General features: G+C 33.1%; 2 protein-coding genes across 2 annotated transcripts; one reads left to right on the plus strand and one right to left on the minus strand.

The window, feature by feature from the left end:
- Positions 1-1,960: 1,960 nt before the first annotated feature.
- On the plus strand, positions 1,961-2,119 carry TRIADDRAFT_9546 (uncharacterized protein; the record flags this gene model as incomplete). Its single annotated transcript, XM_002114631.1, has 1 exon — positions 1,961-2,119. A coding segment is annotated over one exon (159 nt), but the record flags the coding sequence as incomplete, so codon positions are not given.
- Positions 2,120-12,383: 10,264 nt separating this feature from the next.
- TRIADDRAFT_58738 (uncharacterized protein) lies at positions 12,384-18,941 on the minus strand (the record flags this gene model as incomplete). The annotated part of the gene is made up of 21 exons (XM_002114802.1): positions 12,384-12,443; positions 12,512-12,602; positions 12,867-12,945; positions 13,308-13,367; positions 13,767-13,849; positions 14,003-14,117; positions 14,207-14,293; positions 14,352-14,415; positions 14,875-14,928; positions 15,278-15,373; positions 15,462-15,557; positions 15,629-15,664; positions 15,780-15,844; positions 16,588-16,697; positions 16,775-16,881; positions 17,198-17,230; positions 17,328-17,549; positions 17,793-17,878; positions 18,147-18,296; positions 18,504-18,605; positions 18,851-18,941. The coding sequence occupies 21 exons, from the start codon at positions 18,939-18,941 to the stop codon at positions 12,384-12,386; spliced, it is 1,887 nt and encodes a 628-aa protein (XP_002114838.1).
- Between the last annotated feature and the right edge of the window lie 340 nt (positions 18,942-19,281).

Raw genomic sequence — 19,281 nt, forward strand, 5'->3', positions numbered from 1 at the left:
GAATTGAATCCTACAGTACCTTATAAGTACTGTACGTTTGATGAACTGTCAAGGGACTACAGTCGGCTCAGTGTACAGTACAGTACTATGTATCATGTCTAATAGACACCACAGCATTTTTTTCTTTTAATTAAATAATAATAAAATACGCGATTTCGTAAGAATTTACTCATCCTTTAGAGGGCGTTGCCACGTTATGGCTTATGGCTGCTGTTAGTAGCCAAACTTACTTATTATATTAACGTAATAATAACAACCAACCCACACTTCGTACGCAACTGACGTTTTTCTACTATAGAATAGTACCTATTTTCGTCATCTCTAACGGACTTTATCCTACCGCTGTAAAACAAACTTTTATAGTATAACCTGATACAATAGTTTTTTGGTAATTCAACATTCTAATAGTTCATACTCTAATAGCACTAACAAATGACATTATTAATTGTAGTTACTGAAGATATGTACTTATCTCCATTGTACACACAATCATAGGATGCATAGTTCTTTACTATAATTACTTGTACTCACTTTCACCTGCTACTTTTGACTGGAGATATTCCATGTTAAACAAACCATAAAGCGATGGACTTCCAAGTCTTTTTGACTGTTAATATTGGGGTAATGTAAAGGTTACGCAAATACGAACGTATTGAAATTTTAAACTTTTCATTTAAACTATAACAACAAAGAGACGCCCAACGAATGAAGTGTAGTTCGTTCAGTCCTTCCGAATGGGCGGATTGCTCTTTGTAGACCACCTAAATTTCAACTGCAAAGGTCCTACATAGGCGACACTGTGTAGCACCTTTTATACTTCAATTCCAATGAGTGCTGTTGCTCTAAATTGGATAAATAAACTATAAACAGTTATCTGTCATATACAATTTCATACTCGTACAATGTACAAGTTTACCAATTTATTTCACTAATTGTAGTGATTCTGTGTATTTATTGCTAGTTTATGTAATCGTAAAAGATAATAAGTATTTTCTAACATAGATGATTACTACATTTAGGCTAGTAATTTCATCGTAAAAGAGAGAAAAGCCTACTCATGCTTAAAACATTGCCAATCAATACCTTCAACAAAGACTCAACACTTCCTGATGACAGCGGTCATGACATAAAAATGAATGAAGATGATTTGCCAGGAACCCTGCATAGCGTCGAGATAGATAATCTAATTAATAATGCTAGACAAAGCAATCAGGCTGGATCATCGTCTTCTTCGTCATCACTGTCATCTTCGATGAACGATCCCTCATCTTTATTTAAGATCGAAGGTACAAAATCGAACGATGGGACAACTAACAATAGCACTGGTAACCATCTAGGCAACAGCAAGGACAAAGCACTTTATGATGCTACTGCGAACCGTTATCGTGAATTTAAGCTATTTCATGATTACTTTGGCTTAATTAATTTGATAGTGAAAAAGAAAGCGCACAACATCAATTCTGTTAATGGCCTTATTCAGCAGCAGGCGGCTTTATCCAATTTAGATAGCAAATTGAACAGTCTGTGGGCGCCATCGGATACTTCATTTTCAGCCAACTCAAACAACAATCACGGTGGCAATAACAGTTACTTTACTGGTGATCTGTTTAATAACTTAAACGGATTAAATCGCAGTGATCCGCATCGATCTCGCTTTGATAGTTTGGAATCGGAAATGTCGTCTTTGGCATCAAGTAACAATGGAACTCCAACTTTTAATAACGAGAATGAACCACAACACTTCTCCTTTGCTGAATCTAGATCGTTGCCGAAAATGAGCACGGGAAACAATGGAAATAGCATGCTATTTCAAGCTTCACATAATGGTAACATGATTAGCAAGAGTGCTAGTCCTGCAAATAGTGGCCTGATCAGGAAAGAGGTGGGTGCTTCCAATGCCAATACTCCTACTGCTATACAAAGACGAAATGTTAAGCAACGTGTCAATCCAAGACAAGTGTGCGTCTTCTGTCGTAACAATGGCGAGCATGAAGATGTTTATACAAGCCATCAGTTAAAAGATGCTGACGGCAAGATTACATGTCCAATCCTAAAGGCTTATACTTGTCCAATTTGCGGTGCTACGGGCGAAAATTCTCACACTATTAAATATTGCCCATCGAATAAGGAAACTTCTTTGGGCAACGGAACAAATACTACTACAGCTGTTACAACTAGTAATGTTGCTACAAACTACGGCTATTCTAATGGCGTCTCCAATGGCCAACATGAGCAGCAACAAAGCCCACTTTTCTCAGGTAATAACAGCGATATCAAAAAAATTGGAGGTAATCGTAGTAGGCAACAAAAATATGGCATTCATTAAGTCATGTGGCCAAAACTATTTCATCAAAAGTTACCGTTAAGCAAGTATCGCAGGTAGTTTAATAAGCGATATTCTTTCTGTAGATTACTTTAGTTGCGTATATAGCTAACGTTACTCAATTTTTTTAACAATGGATGTTATTTACCACTCAGTTTATAGTAGCTAAAATTAATATAAACCATAATGATATGGGCACATTGTACAACGAATAGAGCAGTTATTATTATCTTATAACTTACTCACTGTAATTATTCTGCTTTGTAAATGTGCCAATCGTTATCATATACTATATAGCATTATATGTTATAACAAAGACAAATGGAACTTTAGCTATAAGATTAACAAATGCAATTCTAACTTTATTTTTAAATTGTGATTAATCACTTATCCATTTTACATACATATCCAAGATGATTACAATTACAAGTCATGATTTACCTTTTGCTCTATATTGTAATTACCATCGTTGAAATAATCGAAAATGAATTATTTAAAAAAGTATTACGTAATTATCATTACTTACAGTTAAGTAGAACAGGTACATTTTACTTCGTCGCATATTTACGTATTGATACAAGATGTACCTGTGACTTTAAACTGATTTATAATATCAAATTGTACTCCGATAATTATTATTATTAATACGAACTGTATTCTTTATGAAAATAGCGTATTCGGAGGAAAAAAGCTTGCTTAACAATTTTGTTCAGTCACATTATTTAGTTATTAATTCTTCCATTCATTTTTGTCTACAATGCAGCAAACATTATTTATAAGAAGTATCCTTATTTCTTATGTTATCCTATTATTAATAGTGTATCAAGACGATAGATAAACTATTTTAGTACAGTCATAAGAACGTGATTGTACTTGTAATTCCAATTCCAATCGGTTGAAATGGCATACCGAGTTTGATTATTTTCTATAAAGAATTTTATAATCAGGTTTTATTTGATGGTATTATCACTTTAGGCATTATTGAAATAATATTGATAAAATTAAAAATTTTTTCTTTTTCTCAAACGTATGATTTTAGTAAGTCCTAAATTATACTAATGTAGAATGCACTTGTAGCTATAATCATCTAAAGCAGGATGTTTTGATTTTCTTATTAGTTTATCGTAGCCAATATGGGTATGATTATTGTTGTCATAGCTTATATAAGTTATCGTACAGCTGAAATCCAATTTTTTTTTGTTAGTTTGCTATTATTGAGCAAATTACATACAAGATATAATTAACTCATGCAGTGAAGAGATTAGATTGACATCTTACTGCACAAATTCGTTCCACTAGAATATGGTTATAGAATGCATTGCTGATGTATAACTGTGCATCCTCATATATGATTGTATTGTATCGCTTTTATTAAAATTGTTTATCTAATGTATTGTTCCAAAACTAGCGTAGATATATATATGACTTTAATTATGATTATTGTCTGTTTAATTATGAAATTTTATTTAGCCAATTAAGTCTTTATTAAATGTTATGCCAGTCAGATAACGTATAAAGCGCAAAAAATTCGCGTGAACCTTTTTCACTTGTCACTATACGTATTGTCATTTTTTTTTTTTAAAATCACTAATCAAAATAATTTCAGTTATTTGATGTTTTCTGTGAAAATTTTACAATATTGATTATGGTTGTCTTTATTGAATAATGCCTTTCATAGCCTAATTAGAGTAACATTTTGATCATCCTTATTATAATTCACTTTGCAAGTCAGTATTATGATACTGATTTGGCGATATTTCATGGTACTTGTTAGCAATTTTACAATCTTATCGTTGATATATTCTTCAAATCTACAGTATATCTATCAAAATATAGGAATACTACAAATGACTCACAATTAATTATCATTGTTCATATTTACCCTCGATTAATGACATGATTATTATGCTGTACGTGTTGATTTTGAATCTTGACTTATCTTGATCAGATACCGTTGACGTAATGCTCCATTTTTTTAAATTAGATGCGATTTAATAGCTGCTGCAACAGCAGTAATGTCATTGCAATCAGTGTTGTTCGCAACGTTTTATTATCACTATATAAATACGTATCTTGCAGTACATTATTGTTATTGGCGATAATTGCGTTCGCAGTTAAATCCATGCTATCATTTCCCCTAACTTACACGTTAATATTAACTTTAAGATAATCTTTCTGATTGCACAGTCTAAGATTGATTAATTATAATCGAAAATGGAGATGAAATGATTATTTGATTGATAAAATTTCTTTTCATTATTGTCCTATTGCTCTTTCTACTTTGTAAAACGATATATATGAATGTATTTCTGTATGCATCAATGAAATATAGTACGTTACAACATTACTGCTTAGGTGATCGTTTCGGAATGTGTTTGTCTGCATGCTTGGATTTACACAACGATATTTTCAGCGTAGTTATTCATTTTCTGTCTTCTATAGCTCTTTAAACAATGTACGCAAATAATTCGAATTGGTATCAGTTTGCAAGCTTTACCTAATATAGGTTTGCTAACGTCACAACTACAGTAAGTGATTGTACACATTGTAAATGGTAACACTGGCTCATTAATTTCGATATTAGTTAATAGATGCAGTTGTACAGTACTGAAAGCGGCTTAGAGCCTTAAGTATGATTATCATTTGATTCTCATAAACGAGTTTACTAAGATCATTTACAGACGATGGCAAAATTGATCGCTATCCGATTATAAATTCCAAGTTATTGAATAACTCGCGACTCTATGGTTTGCTAAATACTATAATAAATAATCCTTTACAATACGTATTTATGCCCGTATATAGAATAGAAACTGACTTACGCGTTAAAATATTGCTTAAGTATACTAGTTATTATATATATAATTACTGGCGAATCATTCGTTCAAATAAGCGGGGGAGCATAATCTATACAAAACAATAAATTAAAAGAAAATTTATAGCTAGATTATCTTAATATAGACTCCTAAATAAGCATTAAATAAATAAGCATTGCAGAGAACGGCTACTCCTTTGTCGAGCAAAATAGTCATCAGAGGGGAACACGGGACTCTAAGGCAATACTACGCGTATAATACATATAAACAAGGATCTACTTTCTTTTCTAGTAAATGCTATCAGAGAGGAAGTTTTGCTGAGCTCAAAAGCAGTACTGTGTGTGGATAAAGTCGTGCCAGTTATCCAGCAAAATAGTCATATTGACGAGTGTGGCAATGAAGTAGTGACACTACAATATTCAGAGGGCCTGGTACTAATTATAAGATGTTATTTCCATTTAGGAGTTCCTGCTGGTATGTTTTGTTATGAGAGCTATTAATTTGAGCACAATTTAGCCACTGATGGTGATGTTGATCCTTTCTTCGCAATAATAGGCAACCTATCACATATATAGGTCAGGTAAGTTTACGTTATACTTTAGTCTTCTGTTATTTCAGTCGTAGCAAATTACTAGTGCAATACATCCATAAAATGATAATATCGGTCATTCTAAATAACAACTACAAGGATAACAAGCATCATCTGTCGAAATTTGGTATATATACTAGAATGTTAGGATACAGTAAATTAGCGTTAAAGGATGATAAAACTAGATTGAGTAATGTAGCCCCAATTCGTAGTAAAATGTGGTAGATGGTCACGTATAAAAATTTGACAGTCGAGGGGGCTTAGTGCAATATTACTAAAGAGTTGGTATTTTCAAGGGCTATAGTGTAGAATAAGCATCAACTTAGCTTCAATGTGTACAGTAATTAGGAGAAAATTGGCTCGGTCAGAGGCTCGCGAGTTATAATTGAACACTGTAGCTTAACGTCAAGAAGGCTACAGTAAGCACGTTTCAAGTCTTGCAGTTATATTCTATACGCGTACTGTATTGATTTTTACTACATAATACATTAATGCATGGATTACTAGAGAAAGACCTTCTCCTAGTAGTAGTCTAGCATGTCTTCTTTTAGAAATCTATGGTTAATGTCTAAGTAAAGCAGACTTCAAGTCTTGTAATTATATTCTATACGCTTACGGTATTGATTTTTAATACATAATACGTTAATGCATGGATTACTAGAGAAAGACCTCCTCCTAGTAATAGTCTAGCATGCCTTCTTCTAGTAATCTATGGTTAATCTCTAAGTAAAGCAGGCTTCAAGTCTTGCAATTCTACACCGTCCATTCTTGATGATTACGTTAATGCTACAATAAACACGTTTCAAGTCTTGCACTTTTACTATCCGTAAGGGGAATGTCAACCATGGTTACCATCAGCACCTTTTAAATCTTGCAGTGTTGATTTTTACTACACAAGTAGGACTAGAGTCCTTCAATAGAGGAAAACACAACCTGAACCCGATCATATTGTTGATTTTCTAACCCAAAATGTGAGCAATCGCTATGCAAACACCGTATCGCCATAGGAATTGCTGAATCCTGCCCGCCTTCCAACCGGGTTCAAGTCGGGTTTCCGGTTGACTTTTACTAAAACTTGATCAAGTAGGACTGCCGCTCTTACAGCGTTATGAATCCTTATACTGTGATAGTGTCCTGTATGGCCAGTTTGCGTAGCGAACGCCCTAATATTAACATAATACGACTCGATAGCGTATACGGCCGTACGATTGACGGACAAGGAGTTAAGGACAGTAATATCACCGAGTTCATTGAACGTCATTTTCATCATCATTAGTTTGTTTTTTTGCCTTACTTCCGTAAAAATTGAGCTTTCAGTTTATTATACCAAGCATCCATAGGTGGATTACTATTTTCACATGCAGTTTACGATGCTATGTAGCTATTGAATTGAATGGGTGTTACTTTTTGAGAGACGCCGCAGCCGATGTGGCCATTATCTCTTCAATCGAATTATAGAATTATCGACTGTAATCCTGAAGATAAGTTAACATCAACTTTAATTCATAGACTAGTTTCTATTCTTATTATATCGGTATATCTACGGTATCAACCATGGTCAGACGGCTAGTTCAAATTGAAGTATTGGACGTTGAAAAACGTCATCATCCATCCAAACATTATGTAAGTTAAAATTGGTCGATTACACTTGTCTTGTTGGTGCTTTGCACAGTAGACGAATTCGTTTGTCAACTCCCTCCTTTCTGGCCCACGATCATTCTCAAATACGATAACCAAGTTTCTACTTCCACTTCTAAATTTCGACCAGATTTTTAGGAAGTCTTACCCAAAATAGAGCAGCATTTATCGTACTTATTTCCACGTATTAGATTAGAAAAATTGCCTGCACCCTTTCTATGTTCTCTTGCTTTTCTTATTTTTAGTAAACTTCATGATATAGTTGTTTGAACAACTGGATTATTCGTATTGGACGATTGCTGTAAATTCTTACTTTTAAGGTTACAAAATGCGTAGAATTTCGAATATGCAGTAGGCTTGTTGAGTGATTAAGCTACTTAATACCTGATATAAAAGAATCCAATCAAGAACGACTACAAATAATGCTGAAAGACATAATGCACTACTGATGTAGCCAAGCTTGCATGGCTAAATAGACTCATTAAAATTTCAAATATCAACAACGAACTCTCATTTCAAACTAGTTGCTTACCCGATAAGGCTGATCTCAATCGTCTCATTTCGCGTCAATAGTTATAAAAGATTTAACTGTTATAGCGTTAATTGCAATTACTATCACGATACAAAGAATAACTTGATTACAACATGTGAATCAGTTACCTGCCTCGTCCACATCATTAGATTTTAATCGACTTAACACCTAATAGAATGGATAGTTTTACAACTTACAAGTGTATCATCCAATCTGAAACTATTTTAGGTGTACGTGATGGAAGTATTTTGGTCGGATGATACGAAACACATAATCTACCGACGCTATTCACAATTTTTTGATTTACAGGTTAGTTTTAATTCATAAAATTCATTGTTTTTCTCCAATACTTTTAGGCAACGCATTATTAATAATTTGAACATAACATGCGTCTTAAAAGATATTTGATATTCTCATACGTGAACTTTACAGTAGTGTTTATTTCTGCGCCAATATATTCTATGCACAAACTTTGGGCTACACTCGATCATACTGTATACTGTTCTAGCTCTACAAAAAGTATCTGCAAAACTATTCATTTTTACGCAGCAAAGATAACTTAACCTTAAACTTAAGACAATTCTGCAAAATTGTAATTGCTTACGTATTTGTAGGTCCATTTACTTGATCATTTTCCCACGGAAGCTGGGAGTAAAAATCCATCTCAGAGAACTATTCCATATTTGCCAGGTACAGTATTTAGCATAATTTTAGACTAACACATATTCTTATAATGTTTGATACCTAAAAATTAATGAATCGCGCGATCATTATCAGATTAACTCTAACGATTAAATACTATAGTATCAAATTTCATAAACTCTAATAGATTAATACTCGTCCTTGTAATTACATAACTAGGCAAAAAGCTGTTCGTTCGCAGTCATACCTACGAAACTGCTACTGGTCGAATTTATCCACTTCGACAGTATTGTAAGGTAACAAAAGTAATGTTAAGCTACTAAAACATTTCCCGACATTAATCTCAAGATGTATTATTAAGCTCATTTTATTTCTTTATCCACTATAACTTTATATGCAGGCACTAATTAAATTACCTGATAAAATTTCCTTATATGATCGCGTATTAAAATTTTTTGAGGTTAATGACTCAGATCTCAACCCTACTGGAGCGTAAGCAGCGTTAATTTTTATTATTTAACAGCAAATATAAAGTATCGGACAATTTTAAAAGTATTATTCTTTAGGAATAGGAGTGTGTTCGAAATTAACTGATAAAATACTAGTAATTGGTTAATCCAACGTTCAAAAAATTATCTTAGACAACATGGAGATTACTTAATATTAGTATAATATCCAAGCTAACCTTATTGTATTGCATTACCATTAGCTCTAAGGATACCAAAGGCAAAAAAAAGGGTGATAAATTGAAAGCTGGAGGTATTATTCTTATTGTATACTATCATTTTGGCATAGAGGAATCAAACATCATATTAACCTCGATTTATTGGATATAAGATCCGGACACTGAAGTTGATCCCGAGCCCATCAACATAGAATGTTACAGAGCAGTAGCTAGTTATAAGAAAGTTGAAAAAAATGAACTTAGTCTTGTCAAGGGAATTACAGTCGATGTTATTGAAAAACGAAAAAATGGCAAGAATTATCTGCAGTTAATACAAAATGTATTCTATGTGGTCATTTATGATAGAATTTTTAATCCTAGGATGGTGGTTTGTAACCGTTGAAGATGATCATGGTTGGGTACCAGCATCATATTTGGAAAAAATAAATGAAGCTCCAGATTATCAGGATGTAGAGCCCGAAGTTGAAAAAGGTAAAGTTATGTACAGGACACATATTATTGATCAAATTTCTTTTAACTTCTTTTATTTATTATCTTCTAGCTTCAAAAGAAATATATGTTACCACACAAGATGTAGAGCCGGGATATGCTGATGAAATTCCACTACCTAAAGGAACTGCAGTAGAAGTCCTGCAGAAATCAGAAACGGGATGGTGGCTAGTAAAGTAATTGTCTATAGTATAGTCACTCTTATCAGATCTACTGACAAATGCCATTAGTCATATCGTTGAACTCAAATACGTATTAAAATGGATGAAATAGGGTTAATGGCAAAGTTGGTTGGGCTCCGAGGGCACGTTTAGAAAGGCCAGTCCAATACTCAAGTAAAGTACTCCTTCGGCGTGATCAAGTTGAAAAAAAAATATCAGAATACTACGCCAAGGAAAATATTGCTTTGCAACAAACTAATCCTGGTATAATTTTTCACCTTTGATAAGATCTTGACTTATTAATTCCAGCAGCTGATATGAATCAAATTTATTATTTTTACTCTTATCGCATGGTTGGTAAAATTTTTATAGGAACAAGTGATGACCAAGATAGTGTTGATAAGGTACCGTAATCTAGATTTTTAAATAAATGTCTATGAAATATTCTTAATAGAAGTAATAAAATAGTTATTTAGATGAACAAAACTAATGATTTAATATTATTCCACATTGCTATATTGACTATTTGTATGGACCATCTAGAGCGATCATGGCGGCTCTTTTCGACAACGGGTTCAATCAATTTACATGACCGCTGATGAATTCGAATCAAATGACCCTAACTGTGTAAGCTTTAGTGTTGGTGCAACGGCTGAAGTTATTGAGAAATGCAAAGATTGGTGGTATGTTAAAATCAGTAATAGCGAAGGTTGGGCGCCGGCCTCATATATTGATAAAACGTATTTGAAGGCTTCTTCTCCTATTCCATCATCTCAAACTGCGAGAAAAGGGACACAAAATTCGTCTCCTGTAATAGATCAGCCGGAAAGAGATAAGGAAACATCCTCACCGAGACCAACCATCAAAGCACGGATGCAAAATTTATTACCAGCATCAATAAATAAGTCAGAAGGTGATAAGAAAACATCATCACCGAAAATGACTGCAAAAGCTCAAGCAAAGAATGCTTCATCAACTATAAATCAGTCAAATAATGACAAGAAATTACCACCACCTAAACCAGCTAGATCTGGAATTGTCAAATCAGGACGAAAAAATAGTGATGTTGAAGATGCCAATGGCAAGAACCCAAACGATGATACAAAGCATGGTGGATCAAATACTGAGATCGCAAAGCCTCAAATACAACTCCGACCGGTCCCACATCCAAAGAAAAAGGATTCTACTTCGCCCGCTGCATCTCCGAAACTAGCCTCTAGAAAATCTAATCCGAGTGGAAAGCATAAGCAGAGTAATTCGCAAAGCGGTGAAAACCCTGTATCTATAATTCAAGAGATGCGCTCCAAACTTAAAACAACTCAAAGAGCCGCACCAGTTGCTTATGGAAAATCATCTATTGACAGTACAGCTACTGTAAATAAACCAGAGATAACAAAGCAAAGACAAGTTCCTCTAAGACCAAAGCCAATAACTCACAAATCCAAGGAAAATGGAAACTCGGTAAATAACAATGAGGCAAAGCAAATCGCCAGCAGTAATCCAGGTAATTTACAAGATGTTAAAGCAACTGAGGCTTCCTCAGTTTCTAATCACCTAGCACGCCCTGCAGTCAAAAAGGAGTCATATCGTGTGCTGTACGAATTTAGTAAAACTTTCAATGGAACAATCGATGTTAAAGAAAGCGAACTTGTAAATGTTATTGAAAAAAATGAAGATGGCTGGTGGTTAGTTAGGCGTGGTTCAGATGAGGGTTTCGTTCCTGGAAACTATCTAGAAGCGGTGCCAGCAAATTTTAAGCCGCCTCGTCCACCGAAACCGAAACCCAGAAACTAAACTAACAACAAAACTTGAATTTTTACCACTTATTTTGGTATTCTTGCTGTAATTCATGCTACCGATCTCATTTACACTAACTAGGAATATTCTTCATATCTATTGTTCATTGTTCACCAAAATTAAACCTAATATTCAATAATTACAGTTACTATTGAGAAATTTTACGAAATTTGGCGATAGCAATTTGATTGACTTCAAATTCTATTAGAATGTACTAAATATTTATGTTACCGTAGTTACTGTATTTATTTACTATTATCCGAACAGGATTTTTTCTGAGGAAAATCAGTTTATTGATTTCATACAGGCAAACCAATGATATTGGATCTTGTTTACTACAATAGGTTTAGTTAACTTATATAATAATCAACATACGTATATAGTGGGTATATGAAACTATTAGATACACATATACACATATATGTAAATTTTGAAACATGTAGAAATTGCAAGTTTACACATTACTCTAATTCATTTTGAAATATATTTCTAATTATATAGTAATTAATATTATTAGAGGAACGGATTTTGCACTGCTTACATTTGATTGTAATAAACGAGATGTTAATTTAATTTATTATGAATGAGTTTAGTTCCAGCCACTTACTTTGAGAAATGTAGAAAAAGCATAACTTTGCTGAATGCGAATACAATATACGTTCGTATTAGGGCACACTTAAAATCATTATTAACCGAAATAGTCAATTACACTTATACGATTGCCATATTGCCCCAGCTTTCACCCACTTTGATAGAAACTTTCATCGGCACCTATTATGAAGCATTTTTATTTTAAATCCATTAATTGTAATTATCACTGAAATTAGGAAGCAACTGACCGTTAATCTGATTTCATTGCCGATATTAGGGGATTCCATGACGTTATATAAAACTTCTAAACGAGGGCAAGTTGCAAATATATTAATACGGCTAGCATAATTATTTTAATTATTAATGAGCAATAGCTAGCAGCTATTCATTTTAAAAATTATGATACTTGTAAATCCTGGAATTTCTTGGTTTTCAACCTCAAATAACAATTCATCATGATTTTGTATTAAAAGCCTACCAAAAAGTTTTGCAAACAGTAATGATCTGTAATAATTTGAGAAGAATATTTCCTAATTCTAATAGTATGTCTGTTGATAAGGTACATAATTTTGATATAAAAGCTAAAATCTCTGCGTAACTAACCTAACCGATTTAAACGCTTCGTCGGTAAGGATGGCAAATAATTCAATCAATCTCAGTTTGTAAAGATCCGCTGCTGATCCTAAATGAATGAAGCTAAAAAAATTTATACTACCCAACACCCATTCATGTATAGCTAGCTACTGCTTATGTTAAATTCTTAAAATGAAATATTTGTAATTTGATTTACTGAATCTGATAATAGCTAGAATACCCTGTATGATAAAACTAAAAGCTTGGCGTTCAGCACTTATCCGATTAAAATTATTTGATATACGCGTATTAAATTGTGTTGATTGCAAATAATGTCTTCTGCCCAGTATTGTTTTCGAGAAACCTGGTCGCACAAAATGATGATACTCGTACGTCATCGTCATTAACGTTCAACCAATAATAATTAAAAAATAATGGCGCTTTAATTACCACTGAAGATCTCTTACTAACCTTGCTCATGACAACGCCTTATCAAATTCTGTTTATATTTTGCCACAGCTGGAAATTTTACTATAAAATAGTCACCAATATGTATTACTATTGCAATTATAAGAGAAAACAAAAATCTCTTGCTTGCCTTCAAAGATTTGGATATAAGTCTGAGCCTCCTGAAACGATATATTGGACTGTCTCGCTAGAGATTTTGCACCTAAGTAGTAATTAATTCACCAAACTATAAGTACGTAGCTACGAATTTGCATCTATTTAGCAATTACTCTTCATAATGATACGCTGATAATTATAATTATTTGCGTTCTCTTGATATAAAATTATGGATGGAGCTCTGCGGTGAAGATGTTACAACAATCATAAACTGTACAGATAGAACATGCTGCCGTAAAATAATAAATGAACTAGGTAAGCAAAATTTCTAGCTATAATGTGAGCAAACACTCTTAAGCTCATTACCTATACCATACAATATTGAATAGCATATTTCCTTAGCTTGATCGAATTCTGCTTGACTGATGTCATCAATATTTTTGTTAAACCTGTAAAATTAAAGTGAGTCAATGAATTAGTTTTAAAAGTCATAATACCTATTATATAGTATTTTATCATTATAAGTAAGGATTTGTTTATTTCCGACTATAATCTAATCCATATATTAGCTAGAAATGATATTATCTCTTAAGAATTTTTACCAGAATGTGGCCAGCCAAGTGTAGATATTTATCGTAGGATGTTCATTAAAAATTTGGAGTAACATGGAATCATTAGAAAAATGCGCTAGAAGACGAAGCTCAATTGCTTGAAAATCTGAAGGGAATGAATAGTATTACTCATTAATTAACAGTATGATTAGCCGATTACCCATCAATGACCATCACCATATGATAATAACATACCGACGCTTACTAAACTATAGTTCTTTTTGGTAATAATCATATCCCTTGGACTGTAACTACCTTTATAAGTTTCATTTTCATTTTCACCTTAAATCAATATTAGTAATTAGTTTTGAATTTGGCAGTAACATCAATCTTCTCCTACCGAAAATTTTAGTATCTTCTATCCCTCCAAAGTCAATCATTGCTTTAGGTATTGCCTGCATATTCTACGTGTGAAGAGCAAATAAGATTTGCAATCAGCTGTGACGAGGTGCTTGCTAGCAAAGTTCTCAACAATTTATAATTCCCGTCTTGTCTTATGAAATGTCTAATGCTGTCCAATGACTCTTCTTGATAGTATTAATAGTTACAATGACAACAGACAACTAATTTTCATTAGATTCTACTACCGGTTTAGCGCAATTGATTCTTCCACAAAATGACGGTGTTTGTAGCCTAATTTAATTAGTGGGATTTTAAGAAGTCAGTACTGCATGATAGACTATTCTTTTATTATCAATTTATTTAAGTACGAAATTAGCTAATACGGCAAAATTGGTTGTAATAATTTGAATTCACCATTGAGGTTGTAAATGATCCTATTGAAAAATGCTTCATCTTATATTTTTCTTCAGTATCTGCGAAAATGTGGTAATCATGAAATATCAAACGTATTTCAAACTAACCTTTTTCATTAACCTTAAAATTCCATCAATGGAGGTGGATTTTATTTTATTCAGCTAGTTTATAATATGAATATGTATGCTAGTTAGATCAATCATATAAGAGATATACGGTATCGATGATAAGTCACACTTGGTGGTTATTACCAGTCTATATCTTCGAATGATGGTGGGTAATGGGTGGGTATGTTCAAGAATGCGTAACTATAAAAGATACCTCTATTAAAGTAGCCTGGCATATTTTAAAATACCTTACGTAATTTAGTCAATCTTATATTTAACATATTAGATTTCGATAAAAGTGATAACAATGGCGCTATAAAACTGTGCTAGCATCATTCGTTTGACTATCAAGTTATGGTAATGGTTCGGTTATGCTAATAATGTAATCTACAGCATAACTCACAACTTCGTCGGAAGTCGATAGACTTTGCTTTTTCTTGGTCTTTAGAACAAGATTTAATTTCAAGACTTGATCAAGTTTCAGTTTTTCGAATAAGATCTATGAAATGGTTTTATTAACATTAGTATGAACTTTATTGCAAAATAAATTGTTATTGTTTTAATATAGTACAAATAGTTAAACCAACCGTTTCGATCTGTTTTGGACTTTGTAACGAAAAGGAATAGCCTGATATCTGTAAAATGCTTTGTCTTAGTCTCTTAATGAATATTATACAGTAGACCTATAAGATGCAGCAGTTACGTTGGGCATGCAAATAATAAAATATAAATTTCTGGTTGCGAATTCATTTACTTGATGCGCCTTTTTTTCTAATGCTTCTAATTTAGCCTAAAGTTATTAATTCGGGAACAATAATGAAAAAAATATCACAGAGGATAGTAGAAATGAGTACGCAAGATACCTTTATTCAATTGTATTTCATAATATCATCGTAACAATATACCTCAAAAATTGGCTGATAATCTCTGAGTAATTCAGTATCTATTCTGATAGGCGTAATATCAAGAACTAACGATATGCAGTAAAATTTATCACGGCAGTTAGTCAACCTTCAGCCTCATTAGTATGTTATATACTGACAGTCATTACAGTATAGTGCGTATTAATATCGTAATAATCATTTTTGCTTTACAAAAGTGAAATATTAAAGTTATGCGATCCTTACTTGCCAAAATAGTACTAATTTTCATCTCCACATTATAAAATAAATTCTCTAAATCACTTGACTTGTTAAAAGAATTTGAAGTTTAAAGGTTTTAAATTGCAACAAGGTTTATAGGTTACTGATACAGAAACAAATATTATATAAGTAGATTGAAAAATATCAGTAATATGAGACGAATTATTGCTCGTTTAAATACTTTCAAAGCATGACAAAGTTGGAACATTAAGCGACGAATATTAGACAAATCAGTTGTAACTGAATCGTGCCAATTATTTCTGTCCTAATTGAAACAGCAAATTTATCAAGGATATCAGGTTGGTGTCATGTTGTTCTCGTTCTTTTAAATCAGGTCAAATACATAAAGCTATTAAGAATTGGCCTCATACGATTTTGTGAACAGGTAGTCCGTAAGAATTCATAAGCTCTTCATAATCTAATTTTCTATTATCTGAGTCTAATAACCAAACTGCAATCTTTGGATCTATGATCTTCCAATCCAAGGTAACTTAAGATTTACCAAAAAATACAGGATATCCACTGTGAGCTACTTACTACACCTAAAATGTTATCTAAGCCTTAATCTGACCTGCTGTTTGTATTTCTTTCATATAAAAACGAATCATATGATATAAGCAAGATTGCCAGTCATAGCAAATTTTGACAGTACTTGCGTTAAGCATAAAGTATACTAGTTCCCTGAGGTAGTAAGTGATAATTATAACAAAATGACCATAGAGTAATTAATCATTACACATTCAATGTTATATACGTACTTGCAAGTTTTCACAGTTTCTTGTTGACATTCGAAAGGAATAAGATAATGCTGTGGACGTATGGCGTCATTAATTGATGCAGAAATGGAAATCATTAACCCTTGTGGCTATAAAAGTAACGTAGTAGCATGTGATATTAGTTATTGATACGGAAATTGGAAACATTATAATGATTAATCCGTGTTGCTGCAAGCATCCATTTTACGATATAAATCGTTACTAATTAACCTAGATAAGACAATTATCTTGCTATCGGTTATGTACGATTCTTAAGTAACGTCTGCAACTTGATAACATGAGTTGTGAATGCTCAAAGAATTAATAGAAGATGATCTCTTAGAGCTCATATTGAAAATAATTTGTTTGGACTTGAGCATGTAGCAAAGTATGCTACAATATAACACCCTAACTAACGTTACGAACCTTCAAAGCATAGAACGGTGAGGTTATAAATTCCTTCATTTTCAAAGATGATAAATAGTCAATTAGAAATAAATATACATGGTTTAATCCGAAATTTCACAAGGTAATGGAGCCTTGCAATCAATAATACCTTATCCTGACTTCGATAATGTGGTTTTTTGTTGCTAAAATATATACAAAATGTTACATCTTCCGCATTCTGTATTAGCTGTTTAATAGCCATTATTTCGGTATTGGACATGTACGAAATATCGAATATTTCTGATTGTATGTAACCATTATTCGTTTGATCAGGTATTTTTACTTGATAATCTGCTAGAGTATTATTTACGCTTTGGATTGCATTATTGCTCTATAAATAGGTCATAATTCGAGATTATAAATGTAGTACGATGCTTCATTTCAGATATGCAAAATAATATACTGTCAACTACTATTGAGTTCATCAATTCCGATACTATACAGTCGGATGACTTTATCCTAGAGTAGCGCAATTGGTTTATTCATAATTTATTCTTTGTAACTAACGTTACATGTTAGGCGAATCTATTGATTTAATGCTAATATAAGTTCAAGTTGCTACTGCATTGCAAACCTTGATATTGTGATCCAATGAATTTTCTAATTCTTCAAAGTTACTAGTGCGAGTCTCCGTGCTATCTTCTTGAGCTTTGTTATATTCTATCATAATGATATCAATGAAGTTAAAATCTATTTTGTATCATTAGTGATGTTGTGATTAGTTTTTAAGCTAAACTGTCATGAGATGGCTTGATATATGTACTCCTTAACCCTTTTAGTTTATATAACACTTTTATGTTTGATATAGCCTTAGAAGTATCTTGTCTTGTACAGTATTGTCTTAAAAACGTAGGGAAATATTAACCTATGGTAAGCTTTAATAAGGCACTTGTAAATCTTTGTAATAACACGACTACTAAGTACTTACGTTGTTTTGCTATTTGCTTTGGCATTGTGTGTAGTTCACTACCTGTAGTAGGGTTTTTTTCAATGAATTTTTCTGGACAAGAATGACCAAACCCTTCGTTATGTGTGATCTTTCTTGAGTTATCTGGGACACTCCTTTGATTTTGGTGAGCTGTTAATCATTCATTGAAATTCAACGGGTTACTGAATATTAACGTGTTATTTCACTTTCGGTAAGAAGGAGAAAATTTAATTCTACTCGTCGTGATCACATTTGATCATCAAATTTTCCAAATAATTATGCGATAGCAAGCATATACTGATTTTCGTATGTGTTAAGTGCTCAGTTTAGCCAGCGATATCAACATTTATACTTCACCCCTAGCAGACATATCTTGTCGATGTTGATCACCGTTGGAATTTCCTGTACTATATTGCCAATTAGAGCTCAAGTTTCTTACTGGTAACCAGAAGGTATAATCTATCAAGTGGAGATAGATGCAATATGTTAATTATTCCAATTTCAGTCCAACTAGCTTGCCCTTCTTAGCATAGAAATCCGATGCCATGATTGAATAAAGTGATATAGGTCATCGAAATAGATATAGTGATGATTTCAGTGTCTCTACACCAATATTCACTGGTGGCTGTGTCAAGCATTACCGGTATGCTTACAGAGAGAAAATTGATTTCCATTGAATCAGTCACTGAAAATACTGTGCTTACCTTCAATACCACCGTGAGATACCGGGATTGTAGGGTAATTTTGACTAAGTCGCTGTAAAATGTGAGAAAGTTGTTCATTGCTCAACGCCATTTTCTAGCAAGGCACCAAATTACTAAGCAAGCAGTGGCTAGAACGATATCAATTCTGCCGAGTTTTCACACAAAATGACGGCTCCCAAATTGACGTTGACTTTTATCTACAGTATGACATACAGAGCAGAAAGGGTGTCACAGCTGAGGACATTGACGCAGTCAGTGTCACTTTACAAAATGTTGAAAAATGAGCTCGAAAATACTGAGTTCAATATGGAAATTTGAAGAGAGCTCAGTGATGATGATAATCGACATGACCTGTAATTGTGTACGTGTCACGATTATTGACGCTTCGTAGCTGACGCATTTCTGTCCTTTTTCCAACGTCGGACCTAATG

The sequence above is a fragment of the Trichoplax adhaerens genome, genomic scaffold (assembly GCF_000150275.1).
Source record: "Trichoplax adhaerens TRIADscaffold_8 genomic scaffold, whole genome shotgun sequence".
Taxonomy (NCBI): domain Eukaryota; kingdom Metazoa; phylum Placozoa; class Uniplacotomia; order Trichoplacea; family Trichoplacidae; genus Trichoplax; species Trichoplax adhaerens.